General features: G+C 39.9%; 2 protein-coding genes across 5 annotated transcripts in view; both read right to left on the bottom strand.

Annotated features, from left to right (window-relative positions):
- The window catches only part of rabgap1l (RAB GTPase activating protein 1-like), a 65,096-nt gene that overhangs the window by 21,636 nt on the left and 22,672 nt on the right, over nt 1-20,788 (bottom strand). For all 4 annotated transcript variants that reach the window (XM_079470821.1, XM_079470824.1, XM_079470822.1 and 1 more), the window contains one exon: nt 138-251. In XM_079470821.1, the coding sequence (XP_079326947.1) occupies nt 138-251 (114 nt within the window). The remainder of the gene's footprint in view (nt 1-137; nt 252-20,788) is intronic.
- On the bottom strand, nt 18,107-19,298 carry gpr52 (G protein-coupled receptor 52). The gene has a single exon (XM_079470828.1). It carries the CDS (start codon nt 19,240-19,242, stop codon nt 18,139-18,141), a length of 1,104 nt encoding a protein of 367 aa, XP_079326954.1. The 5' UTR covers nt 19,243-19,298; the 3' UTR covers nt 18,107-18,138.

The raw sequence follows: 20,788 nt of genomic DNA, 5'->3' as shown, positions 1-20,788 counted from the left end.
CGAGTACATCACACGTGTTGTTGTATACACAACAAGGCCATTAGGATTACAGTAAAAACAAAAGGTCAGTGAATAGAGACGTTTCAGCAGCGAACTAGAGCGAGTCACGGCTGGAGAAAGCACAGCATTCAGCTCACCTTGCAGATCTTATAGAGAGAGTCTTGCCCATCACCGCCGGAGTCTTTAAAATAGTCGTGAGCGGGGAATGTGCGATGGATGTCTCTGGTGATGCCAGCTTCCTGGGCGGAGTCCTGTGACAAAACAATAACGATTATTTTACAATCAGGTTTTATTACATACCTTCATTTTTATTGAAATTCATTTTTGTTTTCTTCAAGCGACAATGGTTTAAAAGCACACAAGCCACAAAACTGGAGGTCTGATTCATGTTCGTGTCCCAATCCATTAATATAATACAAGTATTATTTATTATAATTAAATACTAAAAAGTCTGTTGTCTGATCAACATTCGTTGCAACTACAACAAACATTCATAAACTCACGCTGTCTGTGCTGTTCTTTAACACGAGGTTAAGCTTGACTTAAGACAGCGAGAGAGTAGAAAATTTGCATTTTGTCAAAAAGACAGCAAGAAGTGCGCTCGAGTGAAGGAATAACCACCAAGTGTTTACAGAGCTCAAATAGATTAGGAAGCGCGAGCAAGCGTCTTACTCAGCACCCTGTTCTCTTCAAAGCTGAACGGCAAATCGAATTAACAAGTCAAATTCAGACCGCGCTTGAGAACAAGAACAGAACGCGAGAGCCAAACCCCGGCTGAAAAGCCAATCCGAGACCAAGCAGCTACACTCATGGTCAATGATGAAATGAAAATGAAAAAATTCAAACATTAACAAAAATCGAATGTTTCATTGAAGTAAAACAATGGTGGGCTGGTGAGAATGAGCTCTGCCACAAACTGAATGCTGACCGCTGAGACGCACAAGAGCCCCGCGCCAGACCCATCAGAAATCCAGCTGAGCAAATCAAAGCATTTCAGATTCCTCAATTCACATTTCTGAGCCATTGAGGCTCACTCTTTTCACTTGGGTTCCATGCGATATAAAAGGCACTCACTATAATAATCAGCCCACTCAGAGCAACTATCCATCTCTATAGACACTTTACCACGAGTCATTATATTCCGCTGAACCGCATGGAATCAGAGGGCACCTATTTAGAGAAATGAGACAGGTTCAACACAACCGATCAGTGAAAAGATCTGTGACAATATAAGACGGGGACTGCGGAAAAGTCTTTGACAGCCTGCGTTGTAATAAGGTGCATTCAATTAACAGCATGTGTCAGGGCTAATTAAAGGCATCATTAGTCAACGGACGCAGGAGAGGACAGGCTTCCACCCCCTTCACCTGTTTTATGGCACGCATGCCGGTTTGTTAACGCGTGGGTAAAGTAAAGGCAGATGAGTGTGAAGGTTGTGGAATGAGATTGTGGGATAAATCCCGCAAACCTTTCGACAACACGTCTGGCACATTTTTCACACCATATATCGCTGCTGTCCTTCTGAAACCTTGGATCTCCATATTTTGTGATTTTATTTTTGGCCACAAGTCAGCTTGTATGCAAATATCTAACCAATAAAGGGTATTAAAAAGTGATTGTCAACATTGTCAGTGTTTTTCCATTTCCTGAAAAACAGTGAATTTAGACATATAAGGTTTCGGAAGGCGATGATATTGATAAGATAAAATATTATCATGTATGACCCTAAAGTCTCAAAATCTCAGTTATGGAACGAGGAGCATCAAAGTAGAAATAGCCACAATATGAGCAAAATAGAAATCGCTTAAATGATAGATGATATGACAAATTGAGATAATCCTAAAATTATGTTTATTATACTGAAATGACGCCACTTTCATTAATTTGAAGCAAAAAAAAACAAGTTAGCAAACACCGATTTACCTCTTTGACAAGGACCTACGCAGTCATCACTAAAGATATCAGGGATATTTGCACAGGATATTATTTACATTATGTAAACGGTTTTGTACAAACGGTATCGCACACAAACATGACTTTTCACAGACAGGGCCATATTCAAAAGATGTTTACAATAATCATTTAAGACCCATTTGAGACTTTTCATTTTACAATTTAGGATTTGCTGTATTTCATCAATATAAAGTTGAAATCAAATTGGATTTCAGCAGCTTTACTGTATTCTCTAGAAATAATAAAAGAGCATTCAAAATAAATACAAATACAAAACGATACTTTCATACAAATTGCAGAAATTAGAATGATGTAAGGTGCTTTATTGTCATGGAAATGATGTTGCGATGCGAAAATGTGATATGGTCCTAAAAACAAGCTTCATTTTCTCAGAGCAAACATAGCATAGAGAGAACAGAAGGTAAAAGGTGCAGAGAGGACACGGCAGAAAGTTTTTATTGATCTTTTTATGATGTGTGCTGTGGGAGGGCAAAAGCTGGCTGATGGATGTGTATGTCTCGGTGTCCACCTATGGCTTTAAAAAGCCCATTGACACTTATCAGACTATAAAAAGACTACTTTCTAGTAGCCTCTGTAACCTTTGGGTCTGCTCGGTTTCATTTTATTCCGAGACAACCTGACTATTGACCCTATGCTAGTCAGTCACATGAGATAGTCGGTCAAAACTTGAGTAGAGGTAACTATATTTTTTAAGTTTAAATCGTCTCTCTCAGTTCTAGTTAGGACCAAACACTAAATAGACATTAAAATGCATTAAGTACCGCAAGTCACACTGCTATAGAACAAAAAGTTCTGGGGATATCATGACGGTATATTCACCTTAAATTACACCAATCCTTAATACTCACAATGAATAATGCGCGCTTCATCTTTAGTCATTTTCCATACACAAAATACAGAGGAATTCTTGCTGACTAGCACAGTAGTTAGTTATCATTTGTGTACCCGCTTCATCATTTCCACAAGGGAGAACGAGACTATAAAGGCCGTCCCATGACGGTCACCATAGCGCACGTGGTGACCTTGTTCTTTAATATTAATCCACAAAATCTTTTGATGAGTTACTCGAGAGCAAACTCACACCTCTGTATGGAACAAAGGTCTATAAATAAATGGTTGCTGAATCAGATAAACTGTTATGTAATCTGTGGCGTGCTTTAATTGATCACCTTATCTTCGGGTAGATGAGGTAGATGTGTTCTGCCTAGCGGTCTGGTAGCACAGGACATCTCTGGCTGTACCGAGCGAATGTTCAGAGAGCAAAGAGAGAAGCCCTTTATCTGTGGCTGAGGAGACACAGATAACAGCCGGCCGGCTAAACACGTCTGGCCATCCCTCTATAATTCTCACCCACCCCACAACCTGTAATAACCAGACACGGTTAATATACGGGTGACCGTATCGATATCTGCCAATGCATTTGATGATAAAAGGTCATTTTCGGACTTATTTTGAACATCGCTCCTCTCTTTAACAAGTAACTGCTGAATATATAAGAAAGGACCATGTGAATCCAGGTCACATAGAGCTCAGCAACGACCTTTCGTGTGGAAAATATAAGATAGGCATTTTCAGAGCAAGTGCCATATTGGCAACTGTTGTTATTTTTCTCCTGCGACAGCAACAAAAAGACTCAGAGCTGTAATTTTGTCACAGTATGGGGTTAATCACACTGCGGTGTATGATTGAGCTCAGCTGACTTTTTACTGTTCCTCCAGCACACTCTCCCTTCCAGCCGCCCGACGCTCTCTCACTTTCTCACAGCGCGCGTGGAAATGAAATGCTGCCTCATAAACAGCGAGTTAGTGACAAATGGTATTCATAAATAAAGCCAGAGATACAGGCTGTGAATGGTAATGTGGCCACTAAACATCTGTGAGTCTCAGCAATAGCAAACAGAGGAGACCGGAGAGGAAACGGGGAAGAGTCTAAATCTGGGAATGCAACTTTATTGCACCCATGCAAATGCCGGATGGCTGATTTTCATTAAACGCTGCTGCTGACTGGGTTTGAAGGTGCGAATAACACGGGGTCAGACCGCTCATATTTATCAGAGGAATCAGATGTCCTTGAAGGGCATTGATCGGAGGCAGGTTCACCTCTGGGTTTGAGCCAACACGGGTGGACATTTTTTTGGTTACGCTGGTTACGTCTCAATACTCATCTGATGAGTACAGCAAACCGGCCAAAACTTATGTCTTACTTTGAAAAGTGACAAGTATTTTTACCAACCAGGCACCTCAGCTCAACCCACGTCATGCCTTTTTGCAAGACGATGCAATTCGATAATGTTTTAAGTTTCTAAAAAAAATGTTAACTTAAATATTCAAAAAAATAAATAAAATATATTTATATACATTTATATATATTTGACCCTGGACCACAAAACAAATCACAAGTAGTCCGGGTATATTTGTAGCAATTGCCAACAATTCATTGTATGGGTCAAAATTATTGATTTTTCTATTATGCCAATAATCATTTGGAAATTAATTATTTCCTACCGTAAATATAACTAAACTTTTTGTGAGTGGATACAGCAAAATCGCGAACATCAAATGGCCAGAAACACACCTGAAACTTTGCTTGCTGCTGCCCGCACAATTGCACAATTTCCTATATATTTTGGTATATGTATATGTAAAGCTAAGAATTTCTGCTTTCAGGGTTCATATACTCTCCACAATGTGCGGTAAGACAATAGAGAGCATTAAAACCTGATTCTTCTTAGCAAGGGCCTGCTACATCGCCTCTGATGGACAACTTTAGATTTCAGAGTTTCAAATAGTTGCATCTCAGACAAATATTGTCCTATCCGAACAGCCATACATTAATGGAAAGTTTATTATTCAGTTTTCAGGTGATATATAAATCTCAATTTAGAAAAATTGACCATTGTGACACATATCGATGAAAATTACAAATTAAAAATACAACTGTCGCATTATTTTTGGCAAAAAGGCATCATTACAACTTCTGAAAGTTTTTCACATGCACAATGGCAATATTTCAATAATTTCAATAAATTGTGAAGCCCCAGCATATGTATATGAACACATCATGTACAATGTACAGCGACTGTATTTAAATATGAATAAAAAGTCAGTTTAAAAATAAATTTTTCTGTTTTAAATGCGAATATATATAAATATAAGCCTAAAAAACATTATATCAGAATATATTACTGATTAGATTTAATATACTGAATGCTTGGTACAGTAAGGGGCATCCACAAATATGTTCTTCTCACAATACACACAACTTCACACAAACCTCACGGGGCTTTCGTTCATCGCCAGCATGTGACAGGCAGTACTATCCCTCAACATGTCCTAGAACTTTCCAGCCCGCAAGTCGGGTCACAGTAACAGCCGGGCTAAAAGCTCAAAGCAGAGACTCCCACAAGAACAGACTGTATCGCTTTGATATCAGAGATGACAGCAAAAAAAACATTAGCACTAGTCGGACTGAGCATAGTGCTTGACAAGCCAGTGCGGAGGCACAGTGAGCGAGACACGCACAACGTCTTCTAGAAGCTGCCGTCAGGCTCACTCTTTCACTCTAGTACATTCTGTGGTAGGCACACAAAGCCTGTAAAGTTTGAGCTGGGCCTCCCACCAGGTTCTACGCCTGTATCTGCGCGGGTTTGACTTCAGAGTGGCTGTCTGTACAGCTCCACTCGGGGCGAGCTGACCTATTTCTTGGCCACGACACCGGTCCGCCGGAGGAGAACAGCGAGAATAAGTGGCATGACGTGCTATCAAAAGCCAGATCTGTTGCAAACACAGCCTTAAACGTTACTGTGGGGATTGGAATGGTGCTGTCATCTCTCGTGATTCTGTAATACGAACCTTCATAGGTCAAGCCGGGTCTGCAGAAATGGATTTCTTGACCTGGAGCTGTTAGATTACTACGGATGAAACTAACACGTTTACCATTTATGCTGTGTTAAGCGCGACATCAAATAAATTGGCAACATTTTTGCAGCTTAGTTTCGAAGTCGATTTGCGTTTGCGTTGAACTTCTCCCAACATCGTTTTAAAGGCATTTTTTGGAGGATCTACTGACAGAAATGTAATTTAATAGACTATGTATTTAGAGATTTATAAAGACCTTCCATAATGAAGCGTTATGTTTTTATTATCCTACTTTTAACTATTTCTAAATAAACCGGGGGTCCCCTTTACATGGATTTTATCACGTCGTTTCTAAAGTAGCCCTAAACGGACAAATCGCTCATCAGAGCGTGTTTCGTAAAAAGGTTTTTGACTTCGGCAAAGAAGCGAAAGACGCGCCGACATTTTTGTCCTGTGAGAGTCACCGTAGTGGAGTAAGCCATTGGTTTCAATTCTCAACCTCACCACTAGATGCCGCAGAAATTTCCACATTGATCCTTTAAAAGCACAGATAAACAGTTTTCAGTGGTACAGCATGTGCTCTTTACTATCTTGAAATAGGCTATAAGTAACCATAGGAAGGTAGAAGTTAAAATACACAGCAAAGCAAATAGCGGAGAGAGAAAAATCCCACGTGTTTGACAGTAGGAATATTATGTACTCCCCTCGGAGTGGAACGGGCGCAGTTCAAAGGGGGTCGTAATTGAAATTGGCAAATAGCAGCATTAGCCTGATCACAACAACCAACCTTGCAGCATAAAAATAGAAGGTGAGCCGGAGAAAGAAAGAGAGAGAAAGAGAGGAAGAAAGGCTGAAGTGCTCTCAACACTTTGCAAGCACCGAGACAGATTAATCTTCTTCATGCATAATGCATGTCTGCACCGAGTGTGATCGCATTGACGGTCGGTTATTAACTGTGTCACACTGCGAAAACACACCGCGAATCAACAGATCTCAAACGCGTACACAAACCACGGCTAACCTATGGCATATGGCTAAAAAAGCATCAAACAAAGTGGATCCAATACATTTAGCGACTATTCAACCTCAAGTTGTTTAAAACCTGTATGACTTCCTATCTTCTGTAAAACACAAGAAGAGATTTTGAGAAATTTGAGGTTTTGTGTTCATACAATAGAAGTCAATGGGGTCTAATGTTTTTCGGTTACCAACGTTCTTCAAAATATCTTCTTTTATGTTCTGCAGAAGACAGAAAGTCGTACAGGTTTGAAATGGCATGCCGATGAGTAAATGATGAAAGAATGTCTGAAGTATCCCATGTCAACAACATTGTCCAAGCAAAATTCAACCATTCAAATTACCTGGGTTATGTAACGCAATGCGAGGTCCTAAAACATTCATCAGATGCCGTGACTATGTCACCAAGTTCATTAAAAGCCTGAGAGCCTGCAGAGCTCAGCTCCGTCATGGCTGTTGTAAGATTTTTAGGTCTCCCGAGGGCCAGTAACATCTGGTCCTCAGGACAGACCGTTAACTCGTCTGTCAACATCCCGCCGCTGTTCTTTTAATTCTCAGAGATGTGTTGCATGCTAATTCACGGGGCGCACTTATGGGCAAATATAAAACTACACAGATAGCAATAGAGACATCATGCGAGCACACATGAACGGTAGCTATATTTGCTCCTTCACCTGGCGACAGCACATGTTCCATATACATCCATTTGTGATCCGAGCACTAGATGGAAGGTGCCCTTCATACCTTGGGCCATAAACCTCTCTATTATGAAAGAAAAGAGTATATAGGTTACAGATCAGTGAACAGGGGTAAAGTCGACTATTGCATGGCCCAGCAAGACCAGCAAAGACATCTCAAAGCAATCTGTGGTGGATGCATGGAGCAGATCAGGTCAGCCGGGAGAGGACCTATGAAGGTTTATAGGTAATGCAGTCCCAGAGTGAATCTGGGAGAACATGTTGCGGATGTGTCAACTAACCTCTATGAACTTTCATTGTAAAGATTACTGACCCCAGAGAATTGAGAACGTTAGGTTATTAAAGGGACATTTTACCCCACCATGAAAATGATTTATTTATTGATCCTCATGTCATTTCAAACCTATATGACTTACTTTCTTCTGCAGAATGACGATATTTTGAAGAAAGTCGGTAACCAGACAACATTGGCCCCCATTGACTTCCATTGTATGGACACAAAACCACAGAGACATTTCTCAAAATATCTTCTTTTGTGTTCCACAGAAGAAAACGTCAGGTTTTGATGAACATGAGGGTAAATTGTATTTTTGAGCAAACTCTCCCTTTAAGAAGAGATTGCAGCTTTGAATTTTCACCGTAGCATTGCATATGTATATTATAAGCAGAGAACGTTCTATTTTAAAAGCTATTATTTTTCACACAAAAAAAAACTTTCAAGAGTCCTCTCGAATTAAGATTCCAGCGTTGCCATAGCTACAAGACTTGGAGGCTGGCGAGACAAAAAAAACCCTCTGTGAACCGCTGACAGGAAGTCTCAACCTGTCGATACTGTATTCAAATGAACAACCCAAACCCACTCAAACACTCAAATAAAGAAAAGTAGAAGAGCCTTCCGATGAAAAAGTGTGGAGGGATGATTCAACACAGGTCAAGCAGATAAAACCATGACGGATCTTGCCGAACCCAAAGAGATGATTGGTAATAAGCCCATCGTCTCGGAGGGGAAAAGGTGCTTTCATAAAGTGGCTGATGAATTAAGGGGCTGTGAATGGAGACTGATAAGAAATAAATTGTGTCAAATGGATCCTTCATTGTTCTTGGTGACCTGCTTTTTGGAACAAGGCATCAACTCGACAACTTTGCTCGATGTGTCTCGCTTCCTCAACAAACCAAACTGAACCTTAGCACTGTAAAACAGTTTTTGAAAATCTTATGAACAAAGTGATTTTTTGCAAATCAACTCTTCATATGCGAATCATTATATTCATGGCCTCATCTAGTCGCACTTGCATTTACTGTCTCTACTGTGTCTCTACATAGAGTGCTGCATATTTATACAACAAAATGCAAAAAGCTGTTCTTCTTTCCATATTTTCTGTTTGTAAAATAGTACTTCAATGTAACTTTTAGCGAATCATGCAGCACAAATGTACGTCTGGGCAAAAAACTATGCGAATATTTACAGACAAACTACGTTCATATGCCCAGGCACTCAGTAACAGATTTTTGGATTTTTGTCCGGTCAGTTGAACGTAAGGTTGCGCGATGTACCGGTGCTAAGGTAGCATCGTTATGCTAAAGCTTCAAAATACCCACGATGCCGCTCTATTTTTGAAACTGTACTACCGTAGTTACATCTGCCTTTGTGCTGAGTTTATCTCCTAAATGAATGTGTGTTTTGAATGACTCGGACGAGATAATGATTCAAATTAGCATTTTGAACGAGTTGGTTAAATGATTCACTCAACTCAATGGAAAATTGACTCCGCCTAATGGCAGTTTCAGTTCTGCACTTAAAGTAAGGCTAATATTTCCCTTTTTTAAGACTGCTGTATGAATGAAATTTGTCTCACATTTGAATTAGTTCCCACGTGAAAGTAGGTATAAGTATTTACTACGGTAAACTACTAAAACTCATAGACACTAGTGTTTTTGAGTCTTACCATAGTACATATTTAAGTAAAGTACAGTATTTGCTACAATTGATCTAATTACTACAGTTAATACAACAACATATTCTAGTGCAAAGTATAATACAGTTTACTATAGTAAATACAAAATGTTTAATCTAAATCTGTGTTCTTTGTATAGAAAATGAACATGGCACAGCATGGTGATACTACTTGGTATCAAGATTCTTCAGCTGGTATAGTATCGTAAAACACGTTTATGGTACCGTGATCGTTCAGCCGGTCGCTGCACAAGAGAAAGTCGAGCTGCGTCGGCAATGCAAAACCTTACTATCGCAGGGCTTTAGCGGCAACATTTTATGTACGCGCTTTACCTGATGGAAGAAGTCTGTAAACACTGCTACACTGGTTTGTACGCTTGGCGCACCCGTGTGCACACGTGCCTGCGTTGCGTGTTTGTTTGGCACTTGGTGGGTCCGGAATAAATTACCTCCAGTGTCCGGACTTTGAAATGGCTGGTTTAGAGGAAAGGCAGAGCTTTTAAAATTGTGTCTTATTTGCAATTAGGATAAAAGTAAACATGGAATGCTATTTTATCTCCAAAGAAAGTATTACAACAGAATACATGAAAATGATGTAAGATGATGTGAGATGATTTTGTCCATCAGGTTTCAATGGATCGTAAAAAGTATTATCGAAGATAGATGGTTGGAGATGATAATTATTTTTAGATGACAAAAATACACAAGTTCAACGCCTTTATATTATTTGAAAACCTAGAAGTAAACTAAAATGAGAAATGTTGCATTGGCAATAAACTGAAATAAGTGAATTAACTAAAAACAAATCAATACAAATATATAACTGTAATAAAACAGATACAATACAAAAAAATATTCATATAAAATATTTATTTTTGGTTTAGGATAAACATATTTATAAAAACATAAAAAAATACCTAAAATTGATATAAATGAAAACCTTATAACAACTAAATGTATTCAGAATATAAAAATAAATTCAATAAAATTTAAAACAAATCTATACTAACTCTGCCTAACATAAAACCATGCTAAAAGTACATTAGCTAAAGGTTGGATTTACATTGACTTTGACAATGCAATCTCAATATTAGCTTACCATAACAGAACGGAGGAGCAACAAAAAAGTCCATTGAAAGTAAAGACAACAGCAAATGGTTTAGTATGCTATGAAGTCTTTTTAAAAGCAAGCTGCCAGAGCGTGGCAGGACACAAGTCCAGAAAGACAGTGAGGAAGAATGAGAGAAAAAGAACAAAGGTTTATCTAAATGTGAGAACGTTCAAGGTGGAAGGCAAGAAAAATAGGACAGAAACCTGGCAGAAAGGATGAAGAAAGAAGGAAAGAAACAAAGGTCAAGGCGTCGGCTGGCTTGTCTGTAGAGACCTGCGGAGAGCGTCTGCTGTCTCATTAACATCAGGGTCATTAGCTCTGATCTGATCTCTCCACAACACGCTAGCGCAGCAGAACGCACATTCAACCCCTGAGAGAGCATGTGAAAACACGCTCTCCAAAAACTGACAGTTGTTCTGAAATCAAGTCGTGGAGAACGGGACACCATTTCCACAGGGACGAAAAAGAAGTCCCTCTTACTCCTCTTGCTTGATAAAAGCTGCCTATTTCACAGCGATGCCATTTTTTTATCACAAGACATGTGATGCTGGCTTTTTTTAGGAAAAACAATAGCAAGAGACTGCTATGATGTGCCGAGGGACGCCGGCGGGCTTGTGGATGCATGCCGACATATTGTCTCGCTCTCTTTACTGCTTCTGAAAGACGATGATTCTAATTAATTTTCGATGATCATACAAAACACTAGAGACTTCCTCATGGTTTCCATGACAATGTAAGATGGCTGCGTTCTGATTTTGCATACGGAGGATTTAGCTGAAGAATTTGCAAGCTGGAATTATAAATATTCAAATAATACGCCAGAAATAGAACGCTACAGACTTTTGATTTTCAAGTATTCGGATTACCGCGTTCACTCAAACCATTTCAATCTTCAATGTTTCTTTCATCGAAACGTGAAAAACCTCCAATATATCGTTAGTAAGACAAAAATCATGATAGTTATATATATGATAACAGATAATTTGTGGTATTACTTCACGTTGGGACTGTTACGATATTATATATTTCACAGTGTGGTTATTGCGGGTGAAAATCATGATATCGATACTATTACGGTATTTTGTACATAATGTCAAATTAATATTTACTTTTGTTAGCAGTGTTATTCTGGCCAATAAAATACAAGTTTTTTATCAAGAATTTAACGCTATTGTGGCTATTACGACAATTTTAAACATTATTTTTTAACGATATAGTTTTTACGAAATGATTTACGATATAATCTTATGTGTAGTAGTGCATTGTATTACAATATACCCTTATCGTGGTTGCAAACTCTCTCTCTGCCTCTCTAAGCTTCAATTTTGACAGATGTTTATTGGCTCAAAAAGAATTCAGAAAATGCTGAATCTGACCGACAACAATTTAAAGAAAATAATAGATAATGCGATAAAATTCTGTGAATTAATTAGGACAAAATAATTATAAGGTGGAAACAAAAGACAGACGATGGGCCGGACAGAATCTCCTGCGCCTAAAATAAACTATCTTCCCGTTAACCTCTAAACCAACCGCCTCCTCTCTTCTTCGCACATTAGAGTTCATTTAGAGAACATCTGGAGCGTTCCTGCCTCCGCTGTTGTACCAGATGTCTTCATTGTCTATCCTCAACCACCTGAGAAGGGTCACATAACCCTCCCTGGTTTCAAAACAACCCCTTGTATATCACACACACATATAGAAGAGTATTAAACATCCAGTATACGGTACATACTTGTCTGCTGTTATGAATAGCACGAAAGGTGATGCAACAAGAGCATTCCAAACCAATAAGATGGGCGGAGAGAAGGTGTTGCCCACGAGTACATAACGTCTCGGCGCTCTCGGATTAAAATTAATCTACGTCTCAAGTGTTAATGTGTCCCCGCGAGGGTGGAGACAAGTCCGGAGCAGAAGAAGATCCATATTCACGGGGTGCAATTGACGCCGGATGGCTCTAGGGAGAGTTGCTTATCCACCTTGGGCCGCGTCGGTGTTGCCACTTGGGGCGCTGCTTAATGAAATCTGGTGATGTTACAAAGGCCCTGTTAGAGTAGGAACGGATGTCTCAAGGTATTTCATTTAGAGTGAGATGTCATAAATTCCTGGGAGATAAATGTGGTTTATTATCTCGGCGGGGTAGCCTCATCTGAGAGTAGGGAAAGAAGGAAGGAATGGAGGAGACTGCCAAGTTCGGAGCTTGCACACTGGAGGTCGACCGAACAGCTGGGCACACTCCTGAGGGAGGTCCTGTGGTGCCGGCAATGGGCTAGTGGGTATGAGCTAAATACCTAGCTACATTTGTAAGCTTTCCTGTAGCTCAGTGGTTCGAACATGGCGCTAGCGATGCCAAGGTCATGGGTTCGACCCCAGGGATTGCACGTACTTCACTTTGGATAAAAGCGTCTGCCAAATGCATAAATGTAAATGTACTGTAATGAGTATATTTACATTGTATACAGTGTAGAAGAAATAATTTCTTTCTAACCAAAGAAACAGCGACTCCCTGGTCTCCTCAGATTTAGCATGTACAGATGGTGTTATCCTCAGACGGGCAGCGAACCAGCTTAATAGGGAGGAGTGGACAGCTGTCGGTGAATGTTACCATCAACAGACCTCAGGCCATTCAGCTGGTCGTGAACGGGACAATCCACATACCCTGCATTGCATAACACATTCAAATGCAGAAGCGTCATTAGAGATTACCCCAGGTAGGGTTAAAGGGGTAGTAAAATGAAGTCATTATTTAATTACCCCATGTGGACTCTTTTTACTACGGAACACAAAAGAAGATATTTTGAGAAATGTCTCCGTGGTTTTGTGTCAATATAATGGAGGTCAATGGCAGCCAGTGTTGTTTGATTACCAGCGATCTTCAAAATATCTTCTTTTGTGTTCTGCAGAAGAAAGAAAGTCATACAGGTTTGGAATGACATGAGGACGAGTAAATGATAAAATAACTTTTATTTGATTGTAGATTTATAGAGTGCCACCTCTGGGCCTTGATTCCATCACTAGGTGGGTTTAGCATCATTTCAATCTCTCACTTCATACCACAAGCAACTGTATCCCACTTAAAGAGCGTGCAAAGAAAGCAGCCATTAGCTTCAGAGACGAGGGTGATTAGCATTGTGTCTGATGAGGAACGTGAACGCTTCATCTTCGATTAGAGCTCGCACCTCGCTCGGCTCTGAGAGGGAACGGTGCCCCTCCTGCTCACTGTCACGCAACTCTGAAAGCCTTTTGATGGGCGAGAACATGTCGAAGCTGTGTGGTGGCACAGATTAATATTAAAAGGAATTCATAAAATGGCTTGCTGAAGATTTTCATAAATATTCACAGACCTTGGATGGTAAGCTCCGCTTGGTTGTGTCTATGAATATGGATGAAAGACGGGCAGGGCGAACAAACGTCTTAAGAGCAAAGAACCAACATGGATAATAAGATTCTACATAACTGCCTAAATTAAACTTATCAGTCTTTTTAAACCCATTTGATCTTTTGTGGAATATAAAAAGTGATTTTTTTGCATAATGTACAAACTGTTTCGGGCTTGAATGATGAACATTTTTACATGATTTGTAACTAAGTTTATTTTAGTTCATTTTATCATGCAAAGCAGGCATGTAGCTTAAAATGACTTAAAGGGACAGTTATCATCAATTACTCAGCCTCAAGTTGTTACAAATCTGTATAAATTCCTTGCTCTGATGAACACAGAGAAATATATTTGCAAGAAGATTAGATTCAACTTTATTGTCATTACACATATACAAGTACAGTGTAACGAAATGTAGTTTAGGTCTAACCAGAAGTGCAATTAGCAAGTGCAGGATATACAGTTAGAATAAATACAGAATGCAAAGAATGCTTGTAACCAAAATGTTCTTTGCCAACATTGACTACTATAATATGAAATATAGCTGTATACATTTCTTTGTTCTGTTGAGCACAAAAGAAGATCTTTCGCCACTGTCTACAAATGCAGTAAAGAAGCATAAGTGTGATAAAGGAATGGGCCGCGACCCCGACAGCGTTTCGCTGACATCACCCTTTTTAACAGAAACATGACAGAATTTAAAGTGATAGTTCACCCAAAAATGAAAATTCTGTCATCATTTACTCGTCCTCTTGTCATTTTAAGACTGTATGACTTTTTCTTCCACAAAACGCAAAAGATATTTTGAAGAATGTTGTTAACTGGCACCCATTCACTTGAACGGAAGATGGAAAGTCATACAGGTTTGAAATGACAAGAGAGTGATACTGACAGGGTAAACTATCCCTTCAACACCTGCCAAGAAAAAAGTACATCAGAACCAGAGAAGCTAGAACTTAGAAAAGTCTCCAACACCAAAATCTTTCAATTAGGTATAAACAACCAAACACATTCAAAAAGGCTGGGAAACATCCCTAAATAACCTGTAACTACTCTTTTGCTAGCGTCTGTAACAAGGCATGAATTACCTTCAAACCCTGCAGGGCCCCGGATCAGCAGCCTCGGCCAAGCATCATTCCACACGCCCATAGAGATCCACGAGACACTCTGATATTGCATTTCAATGACACCCCAAGTGGTACGCAGAGATGTGAAACTGTCACTTCAAATAAAGGAGGGATCTTTTTCGGTATAATAAACATACAGTGGAACAATGTCATACGCACGACACGTTCTAAGGTCACGTAAGTGTGGGCAGGCGAAACGAGACGTACTGTTACTGACCGCCGAGGGCGCTCATGTTTTATTCATTCCGGTGCCAAGGTCCAAAGCCTCCCGTGATCATGGAAACATTTGATGTGCTCATTAGATTTCAAAAAGGTCACTTCATTTTCCCTCGCTCTAACAGCACATGTATAATTTCCCTTCTAAGGGGAGCTGTAACCTTTTAGAGGCAAGTCATCGAGTGCCAGCCCTGCTGTGAGTGCAGTCTGGGGCCGCTTTGCTCGGAAAGCTCAGAGGCCGGTCAAAGTTCGAGTTGCATATGTCCGCTGTGGCCTGCTCCTGAAAATATTACACAGCTGGCTGAGCTTCGCTTTGAGATGGAGTACGACGTTCATTTCAATGTGCTGAAACAGCTTTTGTGTACAGTAGGTTGGATGGTGTCGTGATGTTTGTAACTGCTGGGTTTCGGAGCTAAAATGATCATCTTGTTTGAGCATAAAACTTAGAAAACTGCAAAAAAAGGAAATTAGTGAGTGATAAAATGTCAATTAAAACAAAAATAGAAATTCGCTAACCAAAAGATGCAGTCGTCATGAATGTTCAATTTTCACTTTTATTGTACAGGCAGCGACAAGAGTATCACAACAAAAAACAAACTAAAATCTGTGAACTGAAAAAATATATTTATATATACATATATATTTATATATATATATATATATTTCACCTTTTGTTTCTGAATTGAGGATAAAAACATACACGATAGACTGTGACATCACCAGACAGTGATGTCATGGGTTCATGATTTTAGTTATGAATCAGTTGAAAAAAGGAGTATACTAGCTAATTTTCACATCCATTCAAAAATAAATAATACTTATTAAGTTTTGCCTTTTCTTCAATATCTAATGCACCAGCTATCCTAGTTGCACTCGGAGTTGACATTCAGTGTGTAAATTCATAAACAATTGTAAAACTTTACAATAAATTTAATACATTAGCATTGGTTAACGCAATTGCAACAATGAATTAACAAAGAACATTACATCTGGATTGTTGCGGATACCTGATGCATTGACTAATGTAAATGAATTAAAAGATTATTGTAAAGCATTGCAAATATTGAGCTAACTAAATATGTGACTAAGCCACCAATGCTAGACTCGAGTAATACAAGTTGCTCCTAAACCCCCCCCCTATGTAGCAACCATATATAATCTGTATCGTAAAAATAATAGCTTTCATGATCATATTTTGCAAAGTAAAAAGATAACCATTGCTTAATGGCAAACTTAAAACAGAGGGTTCATTTAAAATGAACAACATAATAGAATGCTTCAGAGAATAACGTCACTTCATTTGATGAATGCACCTTAAATAAGCAATAAAAGCAAATATGTAAATTATTAAGGTTTACAGTAGAGATGCATCAATACCAATTTTTTCCACCAAAACCGTTAGCCGATTATTCACAGTGACATTTGCCGGTACCGAAGATTACATTAATATTTCTTACCTTTCTTAATGTTATTAATTCAAATAAAGACTATTTCTATTGATGATGTTTCTTGACATTTTCTATACACAGAGCACAAATTCACATTTCTGTCCTCTTTTGATTGAAGAAAACATATCGGCCCTGATCATCGCCCGATAGCGTGAAGAATTACATTTATCGACTGATATGGATTATAGGCCGATATATCGGTGCATCTCTAGTTTAGAGGTTTGGGGAAATAATTTTTATGTTCACTAAAGAACCTAATAAAAAATAAAAAACTAGATAATGAATTAAAGCAACTTTTTCACCAGCTTACAAGAAAGTTAAATGCTAAACTTAAAAATGCGGTTTAATTTAAAATTTTAACTTTTGAATAACCTAAAGAAAACTATAAAAATAAACAAATGCAAATAATGATTCAATTTAATTAAAATTTTTGGAGACACAGAAACCATAAATAGGATAAATTAATCAATTTTAGAAAAAGAGCAGAGTAAAAAACAAGCAACAGACAAGATGATTCAGCAAAAGAAAAAAAAATCATGCTGTGTTGCATGTTTCTCAAGGGGTCACTGCAGGCAAATAGGTCTAATTACAAACAGCGAAGGCTTCACACCACTGGTAATCTAAACTACAGTTCACAACAGGCGTAGTCCATGTTGTGCGAAATGTCATGATTCCCTTCAAAAAGACCAGATCTAGAATAAAGGTTTGAAAAAACACTTGGATTGACTGCTTTTGCCCTTTGCTACACCGGTTTTTGACATGATTTGTTGGTCCCACGTTACATCATTTGTTTTAGCTGTATTTTAAGTGAAAACACACTGGCTTATTTATAAGTCACAAAGCTCAAGACCTCGGCTGAAACAAACCTGTCAACAAGGTCTTTAAACCCATTGTCCATTTGTAAAGCAGCTGTGTAGGGTTCTACAAACATCAAAACAACCAATTCCATGACACGGGTAATGTGACTAAAAATAGCAAGTGTGCTCTAAATTTAGAAAGAGCTATAACAAACAATAGCTTTGAACCTTCCCCTTGACCTTACATTTTCTCACAAACTCCCTAAAGACTGCAAACCAAACCGGTTGTTACCAATGACCATTAAGTTGTTATTACAATGTGTTTACATTGTATTTATTTGTTAACAAGGCAGATGTTACGTCAGTATTTACAGGGAATGTAGATAATACAACTTCAAACATTCTTCTTTTGTGAGAGATGATCTTTCTGGCTTGGAATGTGTAACAGTCAATCTGTTAAAAATCTAGCAAGTTTTTGTTTCTGTTTAAATAAAGGTCTGGACCAAATCCCAACAACGGTCAGCAGCTTAAGACTGATCCAAGCAATCCTCTACTGATCTTCAAATGGAGCAAGAGTTGGCTCTTTTTCTCGGTTTTGGCTCTCCGAAGTCCTTGTCATCTTGAGCGCAGGGGCTGAAAGAGCAGAGTGCCTGCGAGAGCCTCCGCATCCCCAACCGAAACACGCTGTTGGACAGACTATAAATGACGCAGTTGCAGAAGCTGTTGCTAATCGCCAACCAGGTGGTCACGAAGGAGAGAGCAGGACTGTCCAGCACATGGGAGCTCTCCAGAAGAAAGTAGAAAATGTAGGGGAGCCACAGCATGTAGAAGACGCTGGTGATCCGGAAGAGCACCATTGCGTACCGCCGATCTGGCCCATGACCTGTGGGGTGACCCCCTTCTGCGGTTTCCATCTCCTGGCTCGGGAAGCGTGCCCTTCGTTCGCTGATCTCCCGGTTGTGCTGCTGGCAGATCCGAAAGATGTGGAAGTAGGTGAAACAGACCACTAGGGCGGCCGGGGCGTACAGCAGGCAGACCACAAAGCCGGTAAATAATGCAGACGTGGGCCAAGAGTGAGCACACCATTCGAAGATATCTCCGTGGTACCCCGGCTTACCCCAGCCGAAGAAAGAAGGAAGAAACACAACGCATGAGTAGATCCATATGAGGACGATGCAACAACGAAGACGGCAAGGTGTTACCAGTTGATTGTAGGACAAGGGCTTGGTAATCGCCAAGTAGCGGTCTACGCTAATGCAAGCCAGGCAAGCCATCGAAACGCTCTTCAGTACAGAGATAACATAGCTAAACACCTGACAGGTAAGTGGTTCTTGGACGCCGGCTGGAAAGTGAAGTAGGGAAAGAGTGGGCACCAGACAACTTAGTCCTACCAACAGATCGGCGTAGGCCATCGTCTGGATGAAGTAGCTTGTGGTGTAATGGTGTAACAATGGCGCGCAATGGAACACAAAGATCACAGTCAAATTCCCTGCGATGATGAGTACTGTCAGCAATACGATGACGGCCGTCTCCAAGACGCATGCCTCCAAGACCTTGTTCTGTCCCCAGCCCAGGGGGCAGGAATGGTTTAGGGACACAATGAAATGACCGCCGAAGCTGCCATTTGCAGTGGCGACTGATTCGATCGGGCCTGATCGGTTCATTGTTCCAGAGCCTGTCCACTTGGATAAGGTTCCGCCTTCCTGAACGCAGTGCAGATGTCCCCTCTCGTCTCAGTAAGAAGAACTCAATCTTCTTTGCCGTAACCTCTGTCTTTCACATGGCTGGATCTCAATGAAATGAGCATTGGCAAAAATCAATAAGGCCCATAAAGACAGAAAAAAGGCACCAGGCTTTCTGAAATCAGTCATGCTTTGTAGCTGTTCAATAATTGTCAGGCAGGGATAGTTACTTCTTTAAATGAAACTATAAAAACTAGCTAGAATGGAAATGTTGTGTACAGTTCCTTTGTTGTTTGTTGTGTACATTGATAATTTAGCATATGGGTGGCTATCAAATACTTAAATTTGCTTGAAAATGCACAGCATGAGACAGGCTTGAAGAATAACTGAAGATTCTTATTAATATTAAGATGAATTAAAAATGTAAGCGTTCTTTCAAATAACAAATTGGTTACTAGACAACTATAAATGTCAAATATCAATGTCAAACTACTGCTGAATGCCACAAAATCCTGATTTTAATTTGCAAAAGTCTTGTAATCGCACATGCATCATACAACAAATTTAGGGACCACAACAAAGGGTAGAGTATTAAATCTGTCCAAGCTATCGTTTGTAGCCAGACGTTCCTTGCAATCCACTGACTTGTACACTGGGTGTATAAAGAGCAGTTCACAGAAACATAAAGAGAGGTGTTTCATAGTTAAGTGTCTTTAGATTTGATGAACCAAATGCATGTTCTGGGAAACCCATTTGCATCCCACGTCTTTCCAGTTCTGACCGAGCGTTTCACCTACAGCCACGGATAAAAGCTTTGTATATCCACTCAAGATGTGACAGCATGCCAGTCTATGCAAGTGATAAGATTAGATGCATGGCAAGCTTCTTGTAATGTCCGTTTTGCTGGGGTAGATCCCGTAGTCTCTTCGTAAAGCCGACCTCCTCCGTGCACATTCCGTAAGAAAGACGTGAAATACCCAAAGATGAGTTGAAGATCCTCAGACCACTCTATCACCCCTGTTAGCTTTCTCCAATGACCTGAGAACCAGACCAGGTTGACGGTGGACTTTTGAGGAAATTGAAACCAAAATGTCAACGTAGTTAAACGTAAATACAACGTCAAGATTACGTCAAAATAACGCCAACAACGTCAACGAACCGACTGTAAAGAGTCTGAAAACGAAAAGCTCAAAACCGCACGGCAGCCGGAGATGAGGCGAACGGATGAGAGCTGCTGTGAGTGGCTCACGGTTCCCTCTCCTCCTCACCGCCTCTCTCTCCACCACTGTGTCTCTCGCTCCCTCCTTTCTTTTCCCTCCCTTTCTCGCTCTCCTCCCTCCCCCTTTTGGCAGCACCTGAGGTCATCTTCCTCACACAACTCCTCTAGCACACTGCTCTCGTCCTCTCTCTCTCTCTCGGTTTCTTTCCAAGGTTCTCCCTCTTTCTCATTATCCGCTTCTTCCTGTACACCCTATAGATGTTTCCCCATTCAAAAATAATCAAAGATTTTCATATCACCTTCTTGTCT

Source organism: Barbatula barbatula (genome assembly GCF_947034865.1).
Source record: "Barbatula barbatula genome assembly, chromosome: 13".
Taxonomy (NCBI): domain Eukaryota; kingdom Metazoa; phylum Chordata; class Actinopteri; order Cypriniformes; family Nemacheilidae; genus Barbatula; species Barbatula barbatula.
Note: the sequence above shows the minus strand (reverse complement) of the source record. Positions and strands in the feature narration are given on the sequence as shown.

Coding starts and splice junctions, on each gene's coding strand:
- gpr52 (XM_079470828.1), bottom strand. CDS start 19,242: ATGAACCGATCAGGCCCGATCGAATCAGTCGCCACTGCAAATGGCAGC.